The sequence below is a fragment of the Salarias fasciatus genome, chromosome 4 (assembly GCF_902148845.1).
Source record: "Salarias fasciatus chromosome 4, fSalaFa1.1, whole genome shotgun sequence".
Classification (NCBI taxonomy): domain Eukaryota; kingdom Metazoa; phylum Chordata; class Actinopteri; order Blenniiformes; family Blenniidae; genus Salarias; species Salarias fasciatus.
In genome coordinates, this window is record NC_043748.1 from 4,844,261 (window position 1) to 4,869,055 (window position 24,795).

Here is a 24,795-nt window from a genome sequence, read left to right on the forward strand (position 1 = left end):
AAGGTAAAAATCATCGTGATCTGTTGATTGAGTTATCTGTCTTGTTTTACTCTGGTCTCCCATTCAAACAAGCACAGTGTTCAGCCAAACAGGGATAATCTGTGTTTCAGCATAATTTAATGTCTGATATAATTTCGAAAGATGTATTCAGTTCCTATTTAATGATGTTTTCTGCAGTGTTTCCGTTTCCACAATTTTATTTCTTTGAAAGTTATTTTTTGTGTGTTCAATGATCGGGGTTTGATTGCTCATGTCTGAGCTGAACTGTGGAAAGAAACGTGCTGCTTCGTTCATCAGCAGCGTGTCTGTGTTTTTCCTTTATTATCCCCTTTACAGGTAAGAAACGTCATGATAATGCATGTGTAGAAGTATTTATGCTTTCTGTTTGTTAAGAGAAACGTGGAAAGTAAGATACTGGTGTCTGCAGTAACTTTCAGAGTCAAAGTGAACGTCACACTCATTGTAGAGTCCTTGCTGACTGCTTGGCGGCACAAGCAGCGTTCTGAGCAATGCTTATAATTTTGCTGTGAACTGTTAAGCATTTGATGAGTACATATTTGATAAGAAAATGTGTTTCATGCTTCTGTGTTTATATTTTATGGGTAAAATGCTGATATTACTTTGGTTATGACAGCTATACATGACTAAAATTGATATTTTCAGTACGGTATATGTAAATTTTAGCAGATGTAAAATGTCAGTCCATACGAAACACTCAGACTGTATAGTTTAAATTTGACTTAAGTCATTATAAAGATACTTTGGATATGACTCAAGAAGCAGCGTGTCTGTGTTTTTCCTCAACTATCCCTTTACAGGATGTAACAGAAGCACACATACTTGTAAGCCTTAAACATGTGATGTGGTCATTGATCAAGCTGTAATACATTGATGACATTAATTAAGATGTATTGTTTTTTTCTACTCACAACAGCAAAACCAAAAGACATCTCAACTAGATCGTCGTCAGTAACTTTCTCATCAGAGGACGAAAGGAAGAAGAAGAAGAAGCCCAAGAAAAAAAAAGAAGAAAAAGCAGAAATCAAAAAAGAAAAGGTCTAAGAAGTAGACTATCTATGTGAATGAAAAACTATTGTTGCAGTTGTAATTTTCTATGTTTTAGTGGAGTTTGTGTGGCACTTTTATTTTGTTGAATTGGGCACAACAATGTTTTTTGTGAAAATTAGCAGTACTTTCATATATAGTAGTTGAATATTATTATATAGTGGTTTAGCTTTTGTAGTAGTTTCCAATTGTTAGTTTGAATAAATATAATATTTTTTCTTAAAAGTAAAAGTTATCAATAGTGCATCATGTTTTGATTATTTTACTCTGATTTGTGAATTGGTTATTTTGAAAATAAATGTCTTTAATAATGGAAGCAATATCACAGAACGCGTACAGGTAAGTCTTGGGTACTTTGAGTGTAAGTACCTGGTACCTGCATAGGTAGGGAAGGTAGTTACTGGCATAGTACTCAGTAGTTGCACAGTAAGTGAAGCCCACAAGTGTTCGCTTTAGAATACGGCCCGGTTCCCTGTTGTTGAGCAGTAGTTACAGGTAAGTACTCGGTAGTTGCACAGTAAGTGAAGCCCACAAGTGTTCGCTTTAGAATACGGCCCGGTTCCCTGTCGTTGAGCAGTAGTTACAGGTAAGTACTCGGTAGTTGCACAGTAAGTGAAGAACACAAGTGTTCGCTTTAGAATACGGCCCGGTTCCCTGTCGTTGAGCAGTAGTTACAGGTAAGTACTCGGTAGTTGCACAGTAAGTGAAGAACACAAGTGTTCGCTTTAGAATACGGCCCGGTTCCCTGTCGTTGAGCAGTAGTTACAGGTAAGTACTCGGTAGTTGCACAGTAAGTGAAGAACACAAGTGTTCGCTTTAGAATACGGCCCGGTTCCCTGTTGTTGAGCAGTAGTTACAGGTAAGTACTCGGTAGTTGCACAGTAAGTGAAGCCCACAAGTGTTCGCTTTAGAATACGGCCCGGTTCCCTGTCGTTGAGCAGTAGTTACAGGTAAGTACTCGGTAGTTGCACAGTAAGTGAAGCCCACAAGTGTTCGCTTTAGAATACGGCCCGGTTCCCTGTCGTTGAGCAGTAGTTACAGGTAAGTACTCGGTAGTTGCACAGTAAGTGAAGAACACAAGTGTTCGCTTTAGAATACGGCCCGGTTCCCTGTTGTTGAGCAGTAGTTACAGGTAAGTACTCGGTAGTTGCACAGTAAGTGAAGCCCACAAGTGTTCGCTTTAGAATACGGCCCGGTTCCCTGTTGTTGAGCAGTAGTTACAGGTAAGTACTCGGTAGTTGCACAGTAAGTGAAGCCCACAAGTGTTCGCTTTAGAATACGGCCCGGTTCCCTGTCGTTGAGCAGTAGTTACAGGTAAGTACTCGGTAGTTGCACAGTAAGTGAAGCCCACAAGTGTTCGCTTTAGAATACGGCCCGGTTCCCTGTCGTTGAGCAGTAGTTACAGGTAAGTACTCGGTAGTTGCACAGTAAGTGAAGCCCACAAGTGTTCGCTTTAGAATACGGCCCGGTTCCCTGTCGTTGAGCAGTAGTTACAGGTAAGTACTCGGTAGTTGCACAGTAAGTGAAGAACACAAGTGTTCGCTTTAGAATACGGCCCGGTTCCCTGTTGTTGAGCAGTAGTTACAGGTAAGTACTCGGTAGTTGCACAGTAAGTGAAGAACACAAGTGTTCGCTTTAGAATACGGCCCGGTTCCCTGTTGTTGAGGAGTAGTTACAGGTAAGTACTCGGTAGTTGCAGTGGAAGTACCGGATAAGTACTCGGTAGTTGCAGTGGAAGTACCGGATAGTTAGACAGTAAGGAAAGACAGGGGTGATCTTAAGGGCTGGGTAACTTTAAAAGGTGAATTGGTGTATCTGAAAAATGAAGACATTAAATAAAGATGTTTTGCACGTCTGCATGTCTTGTCATTATTATGTGAAACACATTTTAATCAGTACGTTACAGTATTTCAGTTTGTCATTGGTCACACAATCTGTAGGGGTCCATGGTGATTCTTAAGAGGAAGTGGCTCATCAAGGTTGTACAGTAAAAGCATATGTGAGAGATATGAACAGTTTTTGCTATTTCAAGAGTGGGTGAACCATTGTTAATGTTTTTTGCTGTTCGTAGGCACCCCATATTTGTTTAATTCATATCCTGTGTTTTTATTTTATTTTATTTTATTGTTTCTGGAGGCACTGAATGTCATTGAATGCCTCACAGAAAAACGAGCGTCTTTGAACTACACATTGAGAGTGTCGGAGAGCAGTTGAAGCTGAGGAGACGTCATGAACCTTGTTCGGAATCGAAAATAAAATCTATCTATTAAAAATACATCCTGTGGATCTTCATTGCCGGGGACTACGGGAGCAACACATATGTTCAGGAAAATTACACTGTCTTGACAAGTAGCTATATGGTAAAACACAGGAAACTACCGTGTAAGACTTCAGAACTTACACTGTAAACACGAACGTAAGTACCCCATAAGAGTCTGTAAAATGTCATGCTACATTTATGAAAGTTACCCCCACACTTTAGGAAATTACCTATTAAGACACATCAAACTACACTGTAAGACAACCGCACTTACGCTGTCAGACACAAGTGTAAGTACTCCTCGGGTTCCGCGAAATAACTTGTACATGTCCGACAGTTACCTTCACAGTTGAGGAAACTACACTGTAAGAGAAGGGAAGTTACTCTGTAAGACGCGGGCCGTATTATAAAGTGCTACCAAATTTTCATCTTATTTTTTACAAGGTAGTTACTGCAGGTAATAATGATGTAAAACATTTCTGACACCTTTCGTCAAACCCTCAGCATCAGACGGGATGTAAAGAAGCAGAAATAAAACCACGGGGACAAAGTGTTACTTTTAGAGATTTGACATGCAATAAAGAATCCCAGACCGAGCTTAACAAATATATTAAACCTTTTCCTCTCAGCCCAGGGACATATCAGTCGAGTGTGAGCATATTCATTCATAAATAAATGATGGCAAAACTGCTTATGGGGGCATCTGGCTTTATATTCGTATTAGCTGCTGAGCTCATGAAGCCATGCATCACGATAAAGAGGATTCATGAGCGCAGAGCCGCTTGGAAAATGGCTCCTTCAAGCCTTTTTGTTCTCGTGGAAAAGCACAGCATTAACAGTCATGTTGTATTTTGTGAAATCCAACTGATTCATTCCACTTGAGCTGATCTCAGATTACAACAGGGGAAAACTCAGGGTACATCCGGACGCAAAAGGAGCTCCATTACTTGTGTTTCCTGCGTCACTGGACCCATTCTTGGACACGTTGAGTCTACTTCCTGTTGTGGTACTTGTAACCCATATTCGCTCCGTGATGCACTTTTCTCTTGTGAAGTAAAGAAAAAACAAGTAATCTGGAGTTCGGGTTTACATCTCCGATCAATCATGTTTCCATATCTAAAGATCCATTAAATGTGTTTTTTCTCTCTCTCTGTGTAAAGAAGCAGAGATTTTATTCTCAAAGGAGAAAAAGTAAGCACAGCTGCAACTGTCATGATAAACAAACACACACCCCACCTCTGAGGAAATGGTTCACAAGCTTAATCTTCACGTCATGCTGCTGTTCCAGAAACGTATGCTAATGCTATCTGTGTGCATATGCAAATGAGGCAGGAGGCGCGGACTTGCGATGGGCTCAGACGTGTCTCATCCCACACTGATGCTAATTCACCCATCAGAGGAGCTGTGTGCACGTTGAACGTGCTGTCAGTGGGAAAACGGGCCGAACCGCTTAAAAGGTCATTAAACCTGTCTGGTTGTAGTCGAGAAACCATAACAAGTGAAGAACGGGAATATTTAGGACACGTGGCTGCAAGCATCTGGGATAAGCCAAGTTTAGGTATAACCAGAGCAGAGTTCAGACCAGCGTCGACCCCAAACCAGAATCAGCTCTTCAAATCAAAATACCAGCGAAAAGATTACCTTTGTAAGTATTTTGTTGTTGTTGTTGTTCATGAGTGAGGGAAATCTTTGCGACGCCATAACGGCATTGTGACTGGATGTCCATGTGCGCACGCATCTATATTAAAATCAACTCACCGTTCAGACGGGTCTGATCACAATCGGGAGGAGTGACAATTTCGCCCAGTGCTAATCTTGGGGTATTTGCTTTGTCTGAAAAACAGTAGATAAAGAAGGGAAGGAAATGACAGCTGGGGATTAAAAAAAAAATCAATAAAGAAAACAAGGAGGAAAAACAGCAAAGCTCCATTTTTATTTGAAATTTAACTTATCGTGAACCATTGATGGGTCCCCAGGTGTCGAGATCCGCAGGTACTGAGTGGCATTCAGCAGACATGATGAAGGAGGGGGGGGGGGGGGGGGGGGGGCATGGCCTCCAGCCAAAAGACCACACACACACACACACACTCTGACAGATACACCACATCTGCGACCGGCCCACATCCACCTCGCTCCGCCAGGCGCCTTGGATCACTGCTCGTGTTGTCCAACACTGTTCCGCCTGGGAAAGATCTCAACTATCAATCTCCAGGCTGTCGGCCGGCCCGGCCCACCGGACCGGACTCCCACTGAATCCTGCTGCAGAAATCAAACCGCGCTCCGTCTCGGCACGGAAAGCCTGCTGCTGCCTCCAGTCCTGCTTGGAAAAATTAACCCCGTGATGGTTGATTGAGTGTGGACGTGATAAACAGGAGAATTTTCAGATCAGTTAGAGAAACGGCGTTTTTTTTTCATAACTCTCTCCATGAGGAAACCACACCTTCCTATTGAATGTAATGATTTTTCTCACTATTCACTGCTCCTATTCTTCCCCTTTAATGGGCGCGACCCCGGCGCCCGTGAGGCCAGGACACTTTATAATCTGTTGTTACAGACAGGTTCATGTCGGTGACCTTTCTCTATGGCGGCACATGCATATTATGCTGCGGGTCTCCCACCTCTCCGCCGCTACCGCTCCGTCTCTGTCTTCCTCCGGTCCTTCGCCTGAATTCTAACCTCCTTTTCTTGCCTTCCAAAATCAATTATTATTGATTTTTCCTGCACTCTCTGGGGCGGAGTCCAAAGAGGGGACAAAAGGAGATAAAACCGCGGGCGAATTGCTAAAGTAACTCCACTGTACCGCGGGGGTGCTGAGAGGAGTCCGACGCAGGTTCGACTCCGTTTGGAAAAACACCGGAGAATGAGAGTAAATGGCATCTTCGGCTCACTGGGAAATCTGAAATGAGGCTTGAGATGGATCCCGGCCGGCAGCGGAACGAAGATCCTGGGAAGAATGCTTCGGCGCTGGCGGAGGAGGTTAGGCTCCTCGCCGCGGCGCCGCTGCTCATCCCACAAATGCATGCTCCTTTTAAAGGAAGCATATTTCAAAGAGGCCAAGGAAAACAGTTACAGTGAAGAAACAAACATATGCATATGCACAATAATAGCTTTTCAGCCAGCTGTTAAGCAATTCCAGAAAGTTGCATATTCCTCCGTTTACACAGCGACAGATTTCAGTTGCCTCATCATATAAATGCAAACCGTAAACAGGATTAATTTTTAGGTTTTTCACCAGAAGACGTCGTGCAAACAGTTCTGTACTACTGCACCTTATAGAAGCACCGTTTAAATAACAAATCACAGGTGAATGATTCGTGCAGAGTGTGTCAAGTGAATAAGGATAATGAACAACAACAGAGTTTAAGGAGTTTGCCACTTGCATTTTTATGAAGATATCAGTAGCACTTTGCTTGCAGACTGTATTTTCACCACAAGGTCTTGGCATTGAAGGAAGACGAGCCGCTGATTCGAAAAAATAAATCTGTTCTCAAACTCTGCGGTTAGAGTTATAGTTTTACCTTCGCTTCTCTCATTTTATGATGATTTTCTATCAAAATAAACAAAATAAATCCGAGGCTACACACAGCTTACAAAACCTATACACTCTTATGGAATTCACTCCATATACAGTCACCTTTCATTCCAGGTTTGAATAAATCCAGCTTTATGAACATATTGCTCATTAAAGTAAAGCAAACCTTCCATCTTATTTTAGGTGAATAATGATTTCTCACTCTCTGAAGGTGTAAATTGTGACAAGAGGTTCCCTCCATATGAACTCACACATGTGCACAGTATCACTCTCAGATTCTCCCAGCAGGCGGAAAAGTATGAAATAACATCCCTGTCAAGACATTTAGAGCCACTCAGAGACTGCTCAGCCCTGAGATCTCAGAAAATGCGCATGTAACTGCCTCAGAGAGACAATAAACAGCAGATCTGTGTCCAAACCTAAACTAATCCCATGCTGGATCCCAAAAAAAATTAAAAAATGAATAAAAAGGAGGATCTTTGAACATCAAAGCACTCCAGCATCAGAATGTGTTACACGCTCTGACATCTGCGGGAGAATAGAAATGCGTTTTATTTTATTGTGGCTGCCGACCGGACAGTGGTGCACATCTGGAAAGATTTTTACATTTAACGTTCTTTTCTAGTATTGATCAGGCTCAAGTCGTGAAAGTACAACAAACACAAGCCTGAGAGAGAAACCAAAGAGAAGCACGAGTCCTGCTGAAGACTCATCTGTAAGAAGAAAGCGCCCCCTAGTGCAGAAACATACAGAACACCACACGAGGGTCCAGTTTAAGAGTTTTTAATTGGATGTTTCAGTTTGTATTTGCATGAATAAACCAACAGAGTATATACACATTTGTCCTTTTGAGGGGGTAAAAAATAATAAAAGTGCATATATGATGATTAAAAAAAATAATAAATTAACACAAAAGACTCCGACACGGTCTACAGGTCTAAAAAAAAAAAAAATGCCAAAACAAGTCATACATAAAAAAATAAAGAGGCATAAGCAGGAAGAGACACTGTATGAGAAAATAAGAACGAGAGTTGAAACAATGCAATGACCTCAGGATACAGTAAAACCAAGGAATCTCAGTAAATGCAACATGCTGTGTTTTACAAAAACGCTTGTACAAAATGTTAAAGATGAAGTAAAAGGACAGACATGCGGTGCGTTCAGCTTCCAGGCTAAATACGACTCCTGACATTCGGTCTCACCCAGAGACTCGCATCCTTTACGATTCTGATTAAGGCTTCGAAAACTCCACCTCTCATCCGTTTGTAGTGTTCACATCTGGAGAAGGAGGGAAAAAGACAAGTCCCTCTTTCTGCTTCTGAGGACAATGTGAGTTCAGCGGTCGTTACTGTGGCGCCACAGGTACTTCGACAGGCTTTAAAAATGTCCAATTTTAACGATTCACCTCCCTCCAAAAAAAAAAAAAAATAATAAAACAAAACAGATAACTCAATGTAACAATCTCTCATCTTGGAAGCATTTTAACAGCTCAAGTGATTTAAGTTTTAAACCCACTGCTTTAAACCGTCTTTAACAACCAAAAACAACATTAAAACTGACACTTTTAACATTAATGCTGCATGAATACAAAAAGTACCAACTGAATTTTTAACATCGTTAAGTACTGTCTTAAAAAACTATAAATTCATCTTCTTTATTGCATTTAGCTACATAAGTCTTTTTTTTTTTTCTTCTTCTTCTATTATTAGATACTGGCCACATCTTTTGATGCAGCTGAGAACATGGCGGTCGACTAGCAGGGGGGGGGGGATTCATCACAAACACCACACACACACACACACACACACACACACACATTAATGAGTCTACTTGGTAACCACAGAGAGTTATCGCATCCATAGTGTTGCATCTGCTGGTGGACGACAGTAAATATTCGACGACAAAGACGACGAGCCACCAGAGTGGTCGCAGCACCCGGAGAGCACAAGGAAACCAGATTTTTAAATAAAAAAACCCACAAACAGACACGTTAAACTGTGGAATTCTGGAAGCAAGTATGTCATTAAATAGATTCTTTTTTTTTTTTTTGTTAATATATCTATATATTTATATATATCTGAGATTTTTAAGATGACCTATTTCAGCTGTACAGATGGATTATTCTGTATTTTACATTTTTGAGAATGGTGTGCAAATTAAGCGACGGGGTAAACCAGCCATGCTCTGCTCTCTAACTGTACACAGCTGCTTGCATAGTTAATAAGAAAAGAAATGAAGACATGCATCAACAGTTCCATGCAATACTGCATTCCAAAGGAATTCTCAGGGTTCTTGTTTTTTTTTTTTGTACACCGACAACAAATCCACCAAAAAAAAAAAAAAAAAAAACTGCAGCAATGAAAGCTAAAGAGGAAAACTAAAATCGACCCCTCGTCCGTTTTTCTTACCCTGAATTTGACATCTTGTTTCAACAGCATTTACATGAACTCCAGCTGAAGGGCGCAGCGCTCCTCTGCTCTCCCGGACAGTCAAACTAAACACTCTTTTTTTCCCCCAAAAAGAAAAAGCTAACTGATTAACTTCAAACAGCATCTATCAAGGGCAAAGAGGGAACAAATACTGAACTTCACATTGGAATTCTTAGTGTTTTGTTCAGAAAATAAATGGATTTATCTCAGATTCTCCCCCCACTTTCATAACAAACACAATGTAATGACTCTGATTGTCTGTGGAGCCTGGTTTACACTCAGGTAGAAAAAGAAATAAAATCCCAAGAATCACATCTTAAAGCACATTTCTGGCTTTTGGCTACACCGATCGACTAATATTGCAATAAACTCTTTATCTGGAAAGAAGATGACAAAACGAGAAAGTGTAAATGCCGACGAACGTCCAAACCCAACAACACACGTCTAAGACAGACAGCAAACGGCAAATTGACATCAAACCGTCCTGCTTTGAGCCAAAGTGCCGAGCACGGGTTCCTGATAGATTCAAACGTCAAGTAGAAAAGAGCAGCTATGGGAAAACGCCACGTGGAAACAGTCGTCCGTTATTTCTATGGCCTGTGGAGCGGTTTCCTCTGGGTCAAATATTCAGAAAGAAGATATGTAAAGACCGCAGAGCTGCTGTATGATGGGAGTTTTAGGTTGTCGTTTAAATGTTTCATTTGAAGCTCTGGTTTGGAGCAAAAATCATTCAGATAATTACTGAACTACTTATGGCAGAACAAAATTTATATTTTACATACAAACATTTGGTTTTTTTTTCTTTTTTATTTATCTGTGATGTTCACTGGGTGTCTGATTTAGCACTTTTGAACGGCCTCCACAGATCACAGAAATAACAACCGGGCCTGTTTTGATTGGGTGGCAGATCCTCTAAAACCATCTGAGAACCGCTGTAAACCTGAAAGATGCTACAGAGGAACAATGCGGGGAATGCTGCACGTCTGGAACTCGCAGGCTTTAAAACCAAAGCGTTTCGATGGCAGAAGCACATTTGCTCATTCACAATGAACCCCAAGCCGACTGGTGGGAGTAACGTTGGCGAGCCGATCGGGTCGGTGCAGTAATTGTCCAGTGAGGCACCACAGGCTGTGATAAACACTGTTTGTGGGTTGAAACAGCACCAGGTGTGAAGTCTCGGGGTGACATCTGAACGTGAAATGACCCCTGAAAGAGTGAGATGAATGTACCCTTTAACCATTTCAAGTCTAAGGCCTGTTAACTCTACTTGACGATATGTCTGGAATAATAATTACGAACTACTTCCTCTATACAAAGTGCGAACAAACAACATTCCTACTCAGTGATGCATACAGTAGAAGACTACTATGTCGCCAAAGGCAAGTATTTCAATCTATCTACAGCATTGAAAGGCGCTTAAGATTATTTTCATCTTGCTCATGGAAAGAAAAAAAAAAAAAGGTTGTATACCATATATTTTCTGTCAGTCTTTGTACAGACGCATATACATTTATATATTTTGATTTTAAAGGGTTTCATTCCAAAACACACCGTCCCGTAAAGTAAAAGGCGTTCAATAAAATACATTTCTATCAAAAACGTTCAGAAAAATAAAGACTCGAAACTCTCTGCGTCTGTGGAGCGACCTCTGCCATGCTGCGTGTTTTGGTCCGTGACCTTCTGAACGAACAGATGTTCCTCTAACAATGATCAGTCTGAGGTGCTTAAGACAAACCGAGTGAAATGTGGACATGTAGCGTAGTGTTGTCTGACCTCCACAGCTTCTACTGGAACAAACAAAAGAAAAGAAAAAAAAAACATTTGGAAGAACCTTATTGGCCGATACATAAACTCTTCGAGGGAACAATCCGATTGGCTCAAAGCGATCACTGGGAACCAACTCAGCCGCCATTATTTGGGAATGAAACTCTTTTACATCTGTGTGCGTGTCGGAAAACATCAGTTCCATTTCTGTATTTGTCAGACGCCGAATTTGACGGTGCGGTTTTGTTTTCTTGCAATTTTAAAATAACAGCCAGCTCGGATTAGAAGTCTCTGTTAGTGAACATTTTCTTCCGATCAATAAAAATTACTCATTTGTTTTTTTTCTCACACAGGCAAACGCTAAAGCAACAGAACCGTACCGTCAAAACAGAGTCTGAAATACTTCTGGTGCTCACTGAAACTTAGGCACAAAGAAATTAGCTGCATTATGTTAGCTGAAGAAGACGGAGACACGGGGATCACTGAGGCCTCTGTGCGGCGCGTGCGGGAGATTGCATGCTTGACGACAGCTTTCGGGAAGACGCCATCCTCTCCAGAGGCTTCTTCCCGTTGGAGGGGGACTTGGAGCTCGCGTCGGGAGCGGAAGACTTGGACTTTCCTAGCAGAGTGCGGCTGAGAGCGCTGGGCGCTTTGGAAGACTCCTTCTTCTCCGGCTTGGTCTCGCCTCTTCCGTGAGTCTCCGCGGGCGCCGCGTCTCCCGGCGGCTCCCGGCCGCCGTCCGCCTCCTTGGCCTGTCCGTTCTGCTTGCACGTCCTCTCCGAGGCCTTCTTATTGAGCAGGGCGCTCTTCCCCAAATCCGCCGACCGGCGGCTCTCCCTCTGCCGGAGGGCGCTCCTGAAGAAAGACAGGCCTTTCTCCTCGGACTTGCCGCCACGCTGCGGCTCCCTGGCCGACACGCTGGGCGACCGCAGGCTGGTGACGGAGGAGCTGCTGCTGGAGCTCCGCACCGACCTCCTCTCCAGGCGGCCGCTCTCGCCGCCTTTGGAGAGCGGCGTTCGGGCGGCGGCGGCGCTTCCTCTGAGGCCGTCCGCCAGAGGGCTGGTGTGCATAGAATCCCTGCTGCAGCTCCGCTCCACCAGCCGCTTGCGCCCGGCGGCGGCGGCGGCAGCGCTCTTCTCCGCGGCGCCGGAGGGCTTCTTGGCGGCCGGAGAGGCGGAGGCTGAGGACTGAGGTGTGGAGCGGACGCATGGCTTGTGTTGCGGCGTTGCTGATTGAGGTGGATTCGACTCCTTGGTCTTGACGGGAGTTCCGCCGGGCGTCGAGCCGCCCTTCTTTGCGTTTGCTCCCTTCTCCTTCGTATTGCTCAGCTTCTTGCCTTTCACGGGGGTGCTGGAAGACGATTCCGAGGAGGAGGCCTTCAGGGTGGCGCACAGACGCTTTTTGGAGGTTTTCTCCTGCTCCACCTTGCTGGAACTCTTTGTGGAGCCGCTGTTTTCCGCCTTCAGGCCGAACCCTCCGATGCTACTCTTGCGTTTTTGCTCTTTGGAGGGGGTACCTTGGGTAGGTAGTGTGTTTTGGTCTACAGCTGTGATCTGGTTGTTGTTTTCCACCGGCTCGTTCTTCGCGCTCTTCTTCTCCACGGGCGTGGGAGCCCTGCAGTACATCATGTCCAGGAACCTCTTACTGTTGTCCTGCTCGCTGAAGCCGCCCTCCATCATGGACAGCGGCGTCCTGCTGCCGAAGTATCGCTCGTGGCGACTGTAGCTGCCGAAGCAGGACGTGGAGACCTTGTCGTCGCAGGCTTCCCCGATCCTCTCCAGGGGAGGGGAGCAGCGGGAGTCGAGGGAGAAGCGCGACGGCGAGTTGGACCTCATGTGCAGTTTGGCTGAGAGAGACCAGGAAGGCCTGATGCCGCTGTCGCTGAAGGCGAGAGGGCTGGCGATGGAGGAGCGGGACGACAGGCTCTGACGCTGGATGCTTCGCACAAACGGGCGGACTGAGAATCCTCCTGAAAACAGGAAGTTACAAAGACAACATTCTCACATTTCATTCGATTTGGATTGTTTCATTTGACATGAACCGCAGCCAACAATACAAGTCTGGATTTGAACTCACTCAGTAGGAGATGTTTCTCACAGTTCTAAAGCGGTGCTGCTCATCCCACTCACATTTCACTCTGCCTGTTTTCCCCGTTGTAATCGTGACATTTTAAAGCGTTGGCATTTGTAAGTTCAGGAGTGGGTGTTCCCGACATAAAAGCACTCGGGAAACCTCAATGGTGTCTTTTGATTCCAACATAAATAAGGTCAGTGGAGGGAGCATTAAGTTCTCTGCGAAAATGTTTGTGTTCCCCGCGTTCGAGGTGAAGAGTAACAAGCTCTTTCTTTTCACATTGAGGTTTTTAACGTGTGTGTGTGTGTGTCTTTTTGGGTTTTCTAGGTCTCATTATTTCAACCAATGTCAAAAACATGGTGAAACTGACATACGTGGGCGATCTAATATCGGCCAATTCCATTCAATCAGCCATATGAGCACCGTCCTACCGTCGTCTTCGCTGCGCTCCCCGGGGAACTCCACGGACTCCGCCAGCGAAGCCAGAGAGGTGCGTCGGGACGAGGCCCCGGAGGCCAGGCTGGCGGGCCGGCTGCCCGGCAGTCTGTTGATCCAGTGGTCGCACAGAGACGAACTGGTGGAGCCTGAATCGAAAAAACAGTGAAGGACACAGTCAGTCACAGCCTGAACTTTGAAACGTGTTGTGAAATACGTGCGATTTACAACATCATTTATAACGATCACAGCGAAAATTCTACATTTCAAAATCTGATCCATGCAGTTACATTTAATAAACATCGTGCACTAAATCCATCCTGCCCTGAGTTGAAGGAGAAATCGTGGGACAGGCAGACTGACCGGCCACGGAGCTATTCGCTGACCAGGACGGGATCGCCGTCCTCCGCTGGTAGAACAGGATGTACGCCGTCTGCTGACACACGTCGTCGTCAGCCACCGGCGAGACCTCGCTGTCGTCGAAGCAGTACCACTGGCTGTCGATGGAGTTTTTACAGTAAGCTGGAAGAAAGAAAGAACAACGGAAGCAGCTGAAACAAACGAAAAAAATAAAATGCTCACGCCATTTTCTAATCCTGTGTTCATTACCGGTGTAATGGCCGCCGTGCATGTTTCCGTGATGATTGCACACGGCGTACAGGTCGTACAGGTAGTCGTCGGGGTTTCTGCCCAGGCCGTAGGAGCGTCGCCATGGAGACCAGTGGGAGGGCAGGCTCCAGCTGCTCTGGCTTCTCTTGACCACATGAGGGGCCATGTCCATCCCCATCAGCGGGAAGCGCACCATGTTCTGCATCTTCACCCGCCGATCCCCCTCCTGCAGACGGGACCAGCAAGTCAAGACAGGAAATATTCCATTCTGTGATTAAACTGCATTTTTGGTAAATATCATGCTTTTTAAGTTGCAATAAAATGCAGGGAAGTCCAGCACAAAGACCAGAAGGAGGTTATTAAAATATTGAAGAACCTATGAAATTATCGGTCCCTTTCGTATTATTTCTGATCAAGATAAAATGATTGATTAAATAGCTTCACTGAGATCAACTTAACCAGTCGGCTAGCGGTCGGTTTCTGTTTTGCTGTTTGTAACTCAGGACAGAAGAATTGTCCCTGGTGTTCTTGTGTTCAGAGGTTTCTTTATGAGATAAATACACATAAAAACTATTTGGAAACAAACTTACCACAAACGAGCATTTAATAAGACACAACAAAAACAGATCTCAAAGTTCTTTGTTGTCATAAAAGTGCATTCAGATTTAATATCGGATGTTTTAAAGGTTCCTATAAATAAAATGCTCAATCTTTTGAAACTGAAGAAAAGAAATAATGATCCACAAGTGGGAAGATTTCAAATTAGTTTAATTTTATCACCATCATCATCTTAATGGTTTTTATTGCTCCAACACTTCCCAGCAGTAGTATTTTGGTTGTTTTAGTTTCAAACCAACAAAAGAACAACAACAATAGAATGTGTTTTCCACTCCTTGCTCTGGATGAACTTGACGATTTGCGCCGATGAGCTGGAATACCTGTCTGAAGCGCTTGAGATGCAGGATGAGCACGTCGGGCAGCGTCCACAGGCTGAGCTTGATGCGGCCCTGCTGCAGCTGCTTGCAGTGGGGACAGCGCCAGGCGTCGTCTGGGGCCAACTGAAACACACACACACACACTTAGCCCGAGGAACCGCCATCAGGAATAACGCAGACCACACAGCTTTAAAAAAAAAAAAAAAAAAAAAAAAAAAAAAAAAAGAGCTTGCACAGGATTAGGCCCTGAGTTTTTCCCCTCTATTCTGCAGCAGCCAGTTAAAACCACAGTATATATATGAAGGTTCTGGACTGTTCTAAACATAGCTTTAAGGATTGAACAGACAGCGAAGCCACAAAGAGTGAAAACCTGTTTGAACTTTAGTAGAGCAATAATCAAGCAGCAGGGAGAAGGAAAACATATTCTTACCATGTCAGTGTTACCATGTTATGCGTGCGTGGTCATGGCGTTACCTGCTCCTCTTTCGTGTAGAGCTGGAAGCACTGAGCGAGCGTGCAGGCCTGCGGCTGGTGGTGCTGCTCCCTGTGCAGATACACACTCTCGGCATCTGGAATATACTCCTCCTCGGTGTGTCCGAACAGGCTGCGGGGACACGGGGAAACAGCAACGCGGCGAGGACCGCAAAGTCTGCTCAGAGCTTCCAGTTCAAACATTTTCAATATGAAAGCCGTGATTTCAGAGCCATGCAGGGAGAGTTGCTGCTAACCACATGCAGTGTAGCTGAAAACCCTAAAGTGCTGAGGAACTCGTTTTCTACACAAAAGAAAGCTTAATCAACTCTTCTTCCTGTTTGCGAACCTAATGCTAAACCTGCTTTAGAGTTTTACTGCTAATTCAGTACAGTTCAAGCAGGTAATCCTCCTGCGTCATCCTTGTACATTCAGTAAAGTTGCACAATTATCAGCTCTTTTTCCTCGTGCCCTGTTCAGCCTGCAGAACACGGCTTGTCTTCAGGAAAGAAACACGAGCAGATGCATTTAACTTTGCGGGTGAAACTTCAGATCCTGGCTGCAGCCGTGTCCAATGAATCCCAGCTGTTCACAGATCTGGAAAGTTTATTTTTCCATAAGACTGAAGGACAACAGTGAGGGGAATAAGGTTGAAATGTACTGATATTCAAGCACTGGAAAAAAAGATGCTGAGACCCGTGAAACAGCCGAGGATAACGCTGAGGCGTAACGCAACGTGACAGGCCTGAAGGGAGCGCCATCAGTTTTATTGAAATATAGCCACACACACACACACACACACACACACACTCAAGTGGGGATGTGACGGCTGAAGCTGCAGAGACGTGAGAGTGAGGTTAGTTTGGATCTGCAGCCAGCTGCACTGGGGTTAAGCTGCTTCTCATTTTGGTCAAACACAGACCTTTGTTTTTGACATTATTTACTGCAATATTCATGTTTCTTAATATTATTGATCGCCATCCCTGCTGCACTGTCAGTATCTTTGTTCACGCGGCTAAGCTTGTCAGCTGGTCGGGTAACGAACGGGCTTCAATTAAATCGAAGTGCATGTTGCACATTCCCTGTCTTGTCTACAGAGGTTATTAAAGTGATTGCTTCAGCCTCTGGCGGCTTTACTGCCGTCGTCGGTGAAGGCTGTGACACACGTCTGAGGCGTTTCACTCACTAGTCCTTGGTCTCTTTGTCCCACTCCACCACGATCTTCACATGAGGCGGGCCGCCCTGTCCACAGGACTTGTAAGCTCTGGGTCGAAAACACGTTAAAGAGACAGTTATCAAATCAGTAGGAAGCTCCATGCAGGAACTTTGTTCCATCCGAAGCCATGAATCAGAGTGAAGGAACTTATTTCTACTGAGTAAGAGTCAAATGTCGAAAGTTCAAATGTGTTTTTCAATTCTGAGAAAGACTTTGGATCCAAGCAAAACGTTTGACCCTACGCAATGCTGTGACATGTTTGATATCATATTATACAGGTTTCATGCAAAACTGGCCAAACTGGCAGGTTAACCAGCAGATCCTGTTGAGGCTTGTTCTCCATTTCAGTGTGTGAGAAGAGGTGAACTGGAGTGTGTGTGTGTGTGTGTGTGTGTGTGTGTGTGAGAATAAGCACTCATGATATTTTAACCTCAGCTTGTTTTTCAAAATCAAACCAATTTTCTTCTTTGTGAAAGTTAGAGTGATCTTAGCACAGGAATTATGAAAGAAAAAAAATTCTGACTGAAAATTCATTTTACACTCACCAGATTGAGCCCAAAAAGGCTTGTTTAAATCTATTTTCCCTAATAATGTTTAAAATTCAAACCTGAAATTGACATTAACACACTAAATACACACCAAGAGACATTATGAGTAAAAAACAGTAAATAAACCATTATCAAAACTATATAAACTTAAAAAAAATCCTTAATCTCTTATAAGTTTAGCCAGGCCTGAATTCCTTTCTATTGTGCAGTTTAATTTCAATTGCTGCTACATTACAACAGCTTCAGTGCATTTTCACACACTTTCCAAATATAATTTGTGTCAGACTGCATCTTACCAGATGAATTAAAAGACTGGATTTGGTTGGATACGCTTCACAGACAGAGGTAGGGATGAAAATGGAAACACTAAAAATATTTCTCAGAAGCTCCGATATCGATGTAATGCAGAGGCCTTGGTTTTTTTAACACATTTCTTAAGAGTAGCAAACATAATGCAAAAGCTATAAGATAATTTTTTCACACTTGACTGTATTTTGTGCCAGAAGACATCATTAAAATTGACTTTGATGAAATTGTAGCAATTTTTCAAGTATTGAAGCATATGTATTTTAACACTTTTTTTTTTTTGAGAACTACAAAACACACAAAACTACAATATAATTTACCCATGAGCCTATTAGAGCCTATTATCAAATATAACGTTAAATGTCAGAACTGACCTTTCCACAGTGGGGTGACACAGTGGTCGCTCATCTTGAGGCAGGAGGTAGGTGATGCCAACAACGCCAACCACACGGAGGCTGAAAGGTCCAACCTGCATTTAGACGCAGAATGAGCCTCCTGCTGTCAATACATCCCCGTGATTAGTCCGATCACTTCAGTGACGTGTTCCCAGCGCTATTAACAGACGTTCCCCTCTTTACTCTCGCTGTAACGTCTGTGGCAGAGAGAAACGTCACTCCTCCTACCTGAATGTAGACCCCAGGCCTCAGGAGATGACGCATTTTCTCCAGGATCTCTTTTTGCAGAGCATCCCAGGTCACAGTGCGCTCCATGTACAGTACAAAAGGCAAGCCAAACCTAAAAAAAATAAATAAATAAATTTGTTCTGTTATTTGTTTACTGCCGACTGCAACAGAAGAGCGGGATGTGTGTTATGTGCTAATAAAAAAAGACAAGTGAGAATCACAGAACATAAAATACTCTGAGTTTTAGTACCTCTTCCCTTGGTGGCCAGTGCATGCTCTGTTACACACCAAAAGGATCATTTTCTCCGGTGTCAGGTTTTTATTGGGCGATGCCGTTACGGGCGTCATGGCGCCCTGCATGAAAGACGGAGTCCTGCTGATTTCGGCGCCATACTTCAAGTTGTTATGATTCAGGTTTGCCAGCAGACTTCCTGCGACGGAGAGGGAGAAATGGAGATGTGCTTTTACGAATCTCAATCAATTCATGTGTGCTACTGTCATGGTTATTGGATCAATTACGGCCATCTCATGTACCTCTTTTTGTGCGTATGTTTTCCAGTTTGAAGGTCTCTGGTGTCTCGAAGGCAAAGATGGAATCGCTCTCTTGAATGATGTCCAGATCGTCGTCGTCATCGCAAAAGGAGCGATGGAAGCCGTCATAGTACATTTCAGTCAAAACAAACTGGAAGACAGAATATCAGTCAGTTTAATCAGACAGCCTGGGCTTATTTTGATTCCATGGCAGCAGAGCCGTCAACAAATCTGCAATGAGGGGAAAATATGTCCCTTTTTTTCAAGATAACGTACCCAGATATTTCTGGCAACTTATTTTTCTGTTGACTAAAATAAAGATTTTAACGGAGACTAGTAAAATAAATAATAAGTCAGAATAACGTATTACTTTAGCACAGCATCTAGCTGCAAGAAAGTCTTGATAGGATAGAGTAGGCTTGTAAGAACAGTGAACTGCCTGTAACACAGTCTCACAGTGTCAGACCCTGATAAGCGACAGAAATAGCACCTGGTCCATCGGGATCTTGGTCTCACGTGACACGGCATCTCTGAGGCGGTAGACGGTGCTCTTCAAAGGGACAGCAACTCCAATCCGCATACAGTGAGAATACTTCCCCTGGTAAACCACAGTCACATACAGGGGCCTAAAAATAAAAAAAAGCAACACTTTTTTTTTCAGAAGATGGTTTTCTCCAGGGAAGAAGCGTGAAGCAGGTTACATTCTTCTCTCTCGCACATACTCAATTATTTCAGCGAACTGTAAACTTGCTGAACTCGTTCAGTGAAAAAGTTCCTTCAGATAACAACACTGACTGCGACATGTTTTCACAGACTGTTTTTAAAACTACCTTTTAAATTGTTTTAAATCTTTCTTTGACATGAGCTGTAAACTCACCGTGTGTGTGGAAGCGGAATAGGTAACGAGATACAAAGGAAGGGGTCAAACGTATTGCTCTGCTTTTGGCAATGTGGGCAGGTGAGAGAAGACCTGGTGGGGAGACATTTTTCAAAATTTTAATATGTTACAGAGATAATGAGGCCATATTGCTACATGTTATTGACGTAAAGCCTACCTGTACTGAGCCTGAAACAGCTCTTGCACAAATGACCCAGCTGAGAGAGGAGGTGAGGGCCCCTCTATGCTTTGGTCATCTTCTTCAATGGGAGGCTGAACAAGCACAAACAGGTTGGATTAGTTTGGATTAGCAACATCAGATACTTTTAGTGGTCTGGGAACCAGGGGAACGAGTGAAAGAAATTTAAAGAACACAAAGAGTAGTCATCACCTTTATGGCTGGCCTGCTGTTGGGGTTCACGGTGTTGAGGTCCTCATGCACTCTGTCCAGCAGCCACAGCAGGAACTCTTGCGCGTCGTGCTGAGCATTTCCTTTAAACTGTGTAGCATTTTTGGACACGGCATTCTGCGATGGCAAAGATTACCGAACATGTGATCAAGCCTCAATGAAGATATACTCCAAATAAACCTTCATGACCAACAGACTTTGGCAATGAGGCAGCTCAGCTTTGATAATACTAATCTGTATTTGCCAATTCAAAGACAAATACATCACTAACAACAGGTGGCTTATGCAAATAGGTGATCATGCAAAGTTTTTTGTTTCAAGTCTGTATGTAAATATAGATCATTACCGATGTTTACATCTGACACTCACCTTAAAGTCCCTGCTGTGCTGGGGGGTGTACTCGAATGTCCACAAAGCCCGGACCAGTCCTGACAGCTGCTCAGTCACTTCTCCTTTAGCTAGAGGACCCTTCTTCTGAAAATTCACACCATTCGTCTTTGGTTTGTCCTCATCTGTCTCATCCCCTTTGTACTGCTCCAGGACGAGGAACTCAGCGAAGAGATCGGTGTTGCTGAGGCACTGCAGGATGGCATTCATGAAGCAGGTGTTCCCGTGGTTCTTCAGCCCGGAGACCCCAGGAACCCTCTCTCCACACAGGAAGCCCCCCAGGTCTCCATCCTCCATGGGGACATCCTTACTCCCGGATTTAAACGTGGAGAATCCCCCATCATCTTTGTCGTCCTCCGTCTGTACTTCGGATCCAAAGTGTGACAACGCGGTGAGCGTCCGGAGGACTCTGCTCATGAAGCTGCCCACGGAGCGCACGGAGCCTCGTCTGAACAGCTTCTTGCTGAAGCTGGACTTCTTGTCCTTGGTCGCGGCTTTGCACGACATGGTTCCCCCCTCTCAGACACGTACGAATCAGGCAGATGTGCTGCAAGGAGCAGGAGTCATCTCACCAGCTGTCTGCTGCTCCATCCCGAAGCATTTACAGTCAAGTTGGTTCACTGAAGCTGGTTTTTACATGTTTACTGGATTAAAATTCCGACGACCTGAGAAGCGCTACACAGACATGCCTCGGACCCCGCGAGTCGTCTTAGATTTACCTTGTTTTCGCGGTTTTGCTGCCCCGCAGAATGAATCGACATTGGTTCTGCTGGAGTGAAAACAGCAGCGTTAGCTAAAACCAGCCGAGGCTAGCAGCGCAAGCTACAATAACAACAACAGCGACAGTCCCGCTCCGTCGAGATGGAAAAGTCCAGCCGCGACCGGCAGTCCGCCATCCTGCCCGGGGAATGACACTCGAAGGAAAGAGTGTATCTGAAATTTGGTTACGCTCACATTTCTGTCAGATTTGAGGAACATTCGAGCTATTAAAAAAAAAGCTACCAAGTAGCAGAATCCTTTCACTAACTCTTCTTCGTTGTTTTGTTTAAGTTGACAACAGTTTGGAGGCGTGTCAGCGCCCCCTGCCGGCTGGTAGGTGTAACAGCAGCACTGTTAACAGTAAAAGAAAAAAAACATTAAATCAGATTAGACTAGAATAGAAGTGCCACGATGATTTTAAATTAGCATATAAGAACTGTAACTATTTGCAGCAGAGTCTGATGTTCAAGTAAACCTGGAGTTTTTTCTCCAACACATTCCAAAAAGAGAGACAAAGTTGTTGTGATGAGAAGTGTTCTGAATGAGGTAGAAACACATTTGGTAGATAACTCGAATGGCCAGAAGGCACAGGGATCTACCAACCCAGCCCTGGAGATCTGTGTTGCACAGTTTCAAAGTGTAAACTTTAAAAACATGCAGGGTTTCCCACTTGTGCCAGAAAAAGTCTTCTCTCTTTTTTCAGTTCATTGTTCCTCCTGAGGGAGGCACAACAGGCATGAGGATACCTTGAGAGAGGGAGGATGTCTTCTACATATACAGTACATGGACTGGATGTGTGTGAGAACATTCACACAGTACACACACTGATTTACTGAAGAAGCTTTCAAACTAAGTTCAGCATGTAGAAGATACAGTCACTATGAAGTTAAAGAGTCACTGTCATCTTTCATAATTTACATGCATTTCTCATGGTTTAGGCATCATATTTGTCAGTTACACAACAAATGCAAATCATGATTTAAGTATCCACTTGTTTAACATTAAGTTGAACCTTCTTAAAAGTTTATTTTCCTTCTGGATTGGTCATCAATTATTTTTCCACTTCTGTATGTAAATGTAATATTCTTTCAACCTTTTTTTCTCATTATCTTCTTTTATGTCTATGGGATGCCATTATTGAATATTGGAGGAGTAGGATTACTGTAAATAGCATCTACTTCTTCCTACCTCTTTTTGACATGCTGAATATCTCTGTTATATGTATGTAAATTGATTTTTTTTTTGTTTATATTCATACTATGTGCATTTCTTGACATGTCTAGTACAAATAAATACATTTCTTTACAATTAGCTTTTAACCTACAAAGTTTGGTAATGTGTCACATTCAATTTATGAATCCGTTCATCTTTGGCACAGTGTTATCCAACTCAGGAGCAGCTATCTCAGCTGACTTTAACCACCAATGCCTGGTTTATTTGTTTACTGGTTTTGCATGTGGGAGAAAAAACGAGAAAAGAAAAGCAGAAAAATCCATTAGTTGGAAGCCACCTGTTTGCTTTGGAGCAGAAATTATTTGCATTGCATTTTTTTAAATGATTGTAAATCCAATAGTATAGATTGATAAAGTACATATATCTGAAAACTACCAAACATGCTAGCCTGGATGCCGTAACAGCAGTATTAATGTAATGCCTAAATAGTTCTCCGTCCTCACTTTGGTATCAGTTATAATAACCAAATCCTTCACTTGTTATTTGCCAACAACACTTCAAGCAGTCGCAGGCAGCTGGGCAAGTTCTCTAATGATGTGTCCATGGAAACAAGGCAAAGAGGTCACATGTGTCTCATCACTCAAGACAGGGAAAGCCTTCATGCTTGACTTTGCTGAGATTATAAAGTAACGTCAAAACACATCACAGTTATGAGAGGCCTCCTTTTTTTTTTGTTTTCGCCTAATAGTGCTTTGGATGAGGCTTTTTGATCTGCTCTCACCATCAAATCAAGCCTCAAAATCTTAGTCATTACTGTCGATTGGAGCCACTCATGATCAACTAGAAGAGACAATTGTGTCTCCTTTGACGGGGATTTTACAGAATCGGTCTGTCAAGACCGATTAAAAAATACAAAAATCAAGCACAGGCAACAGATGAGCAGACACACAAAAAAAGTCAACACAGGAATGAAGTTGAATACTGCACAACTCAAGCGTTTCATTACAGCGATGACCTTCACAGGATCGAGAAAATCAAATAAAGTGGGTATAAAAAATTAAATCAAGCATCTGCTGCACATTTTCTGCAACACAGAGTTGTGTTTTTTTCCCCCCAACCTCAAAGCTGTTCCTGATGCTTCAAAATTGATTCTCATATTGATTATTTAAGGTGACTGATGACTGGTAAAGCCCTTATTAAGAGGAGCCCTGACACCGTTGGTGCTGTGGTTTTGAGGGTCTGATGCAGTGAAGCACAGCCTGCCTGCGTTTTTTCCCCTCATAATGGCCATGTGTGAAATAATTTCTGCACTTACAGAGAGGCACCTCTTCCCCCTGCGAGTATATAATTAACGTTCCTGTGCCTATATAAAGCGTTGGAGCACATCCCCCTCCGCTTATGTGTCCTAATGAGCAAACAAACGAGTGAGAAAAACACCTGACGTGTCCTGTAGTACACCAGCCTCCACGTCCGTGCTCATCCTCATCTGCTACTCCTTGCTTATGAGTAATAACTGACTTTGTTTGTCATCAATGAAATACCAAATTTGCTCTTGAAACTGGTGCCAAATGTGTGGCTTCCACGTCTGAGTCCTTCCTCGGTGGAGCACTATGATTCAGTCCGATTATCTCCAATCTCTAATGAAATAGAGGTGACATTTAGACAGTATTTGATCACCACTGCAGTGCGAGTCCATTGCTGTTCAGAGTCTCTCCTGAGAGGCAGAGGGAGCTTCAGAGGGATGACTTTCCCAGCAGTATTAATTTAAGAAGGAATCTTCATGAAAAGAAAAACACATAAACTGTCAGAATATTCAATATTTTATTAAAACGTGTAATCCTACAAATTTCAGTACAGATTAAACAGAGGCTGTATACATGCACAATTATTTGCTGGATATTTTCCTGCTTTTTATTTCCTTAGGTCGTCATAAAGCACTAGGAAGTTCTTGCAATCAATTAAAAATTACTTCAAGTTTTGAGATTTGGGGACATCCAGGGAGACAATGCTTCCATGCTGTCAAAACAATGAACCAAGAGGATTTCAGGTTAATGGAAAAAGGTTTAATAGCCTGAATTATATATAATTTCTCATGCTGACACAGTGTAAAGGCATGCCTCATATTTTCTTGGACATTAAGACCTACAGAGGAGAAACCTGTGGTTGTGGTTGGGTCTGAGACATAATTGCGTCCCATTAAAGTCCCGTTCAGTTGTTTAGGTTTTGTCAAAGCAGTAGAGGAGCTAATTAGGAAGAAGAAAGTAAGTGGATCCCTCTTGACTGACAGTTCACACCAGCTTTTCTATTTCTTTCTCTTTTTTTTTCCTTGGAGTCATCCCTCAGCAACAGTCAAATGATGCATTCAGGTACATACTGTAAAAATCCGCTTTTCA

The 24,795-nt window shown here is 43.4% G+C and overlaps 1 protein-coding gene across 1 annotated transcript; it reads right to left on the reverse strand.

The window, feature by feature from the left end:
- Nucleotides 1-7,955: 7,955 nt before the first annotated feature.
- usp31 (ubiquitin specific peptidase 31) lies at nt 7,956-21,497 on the reverse strand. The gene is made up of 16 exons (XM_030090089.1): nt 20,453-21,497; nt 20,066-20,200; nt 19,853-19,947; nt 19,675-19,767; nt 19,288-19,423; nt 18,801-18,948; nt 18,517-18,697; nt 18,267-18,378; nt 18,018-18,112; nt 16,760-16,837; nt 15,577-15,706; nt 15,106-15,225; nt 14,168-14,393; nt 13,922-14,080; nt 13,555-13,707; nt 7,956-13,019 (listed from the first exon to the last, which is right to left on the reverse strand). The coding sequence occupies exons 1-16, from the start codon at nt 20,975-20,977 to the stop codon at nt 11,530-11,532; spliced, it is 3,876 nt and encodes a 1,291-aa protein (XP_029945949.1). The 5' UTR covers nt 20,978-21,497; the 3' UTR covers nt 7,956-11,529.
- Between the last annotated feature and the right edge of the window lie 3,298 nt (nt 21,498-24,795).

Coding starts and splice junctions, on each gene's coding strand:
- usp31 (XM_030090089.1), bottom strand. CDS start 20,977: ATGTCGTGCAAAGCCGCGACCAAGGACAAGAAGTCCAGCTTCAGCAAG. Junction 16,838..18,017: donor TGTCACCCCACTGTGGAAAG/GTCAGTTCTGAC, acceptor TTTTCGACCCAG/AGCTTACAAGTCCTGTGGAC. Junction 14,081..14,167: donor GCACGGCGGCCATTACACCG/GTAATGAACACA, acceptor TCTTTCTTCCAG/CTTACTGTAAAAACTCCATC.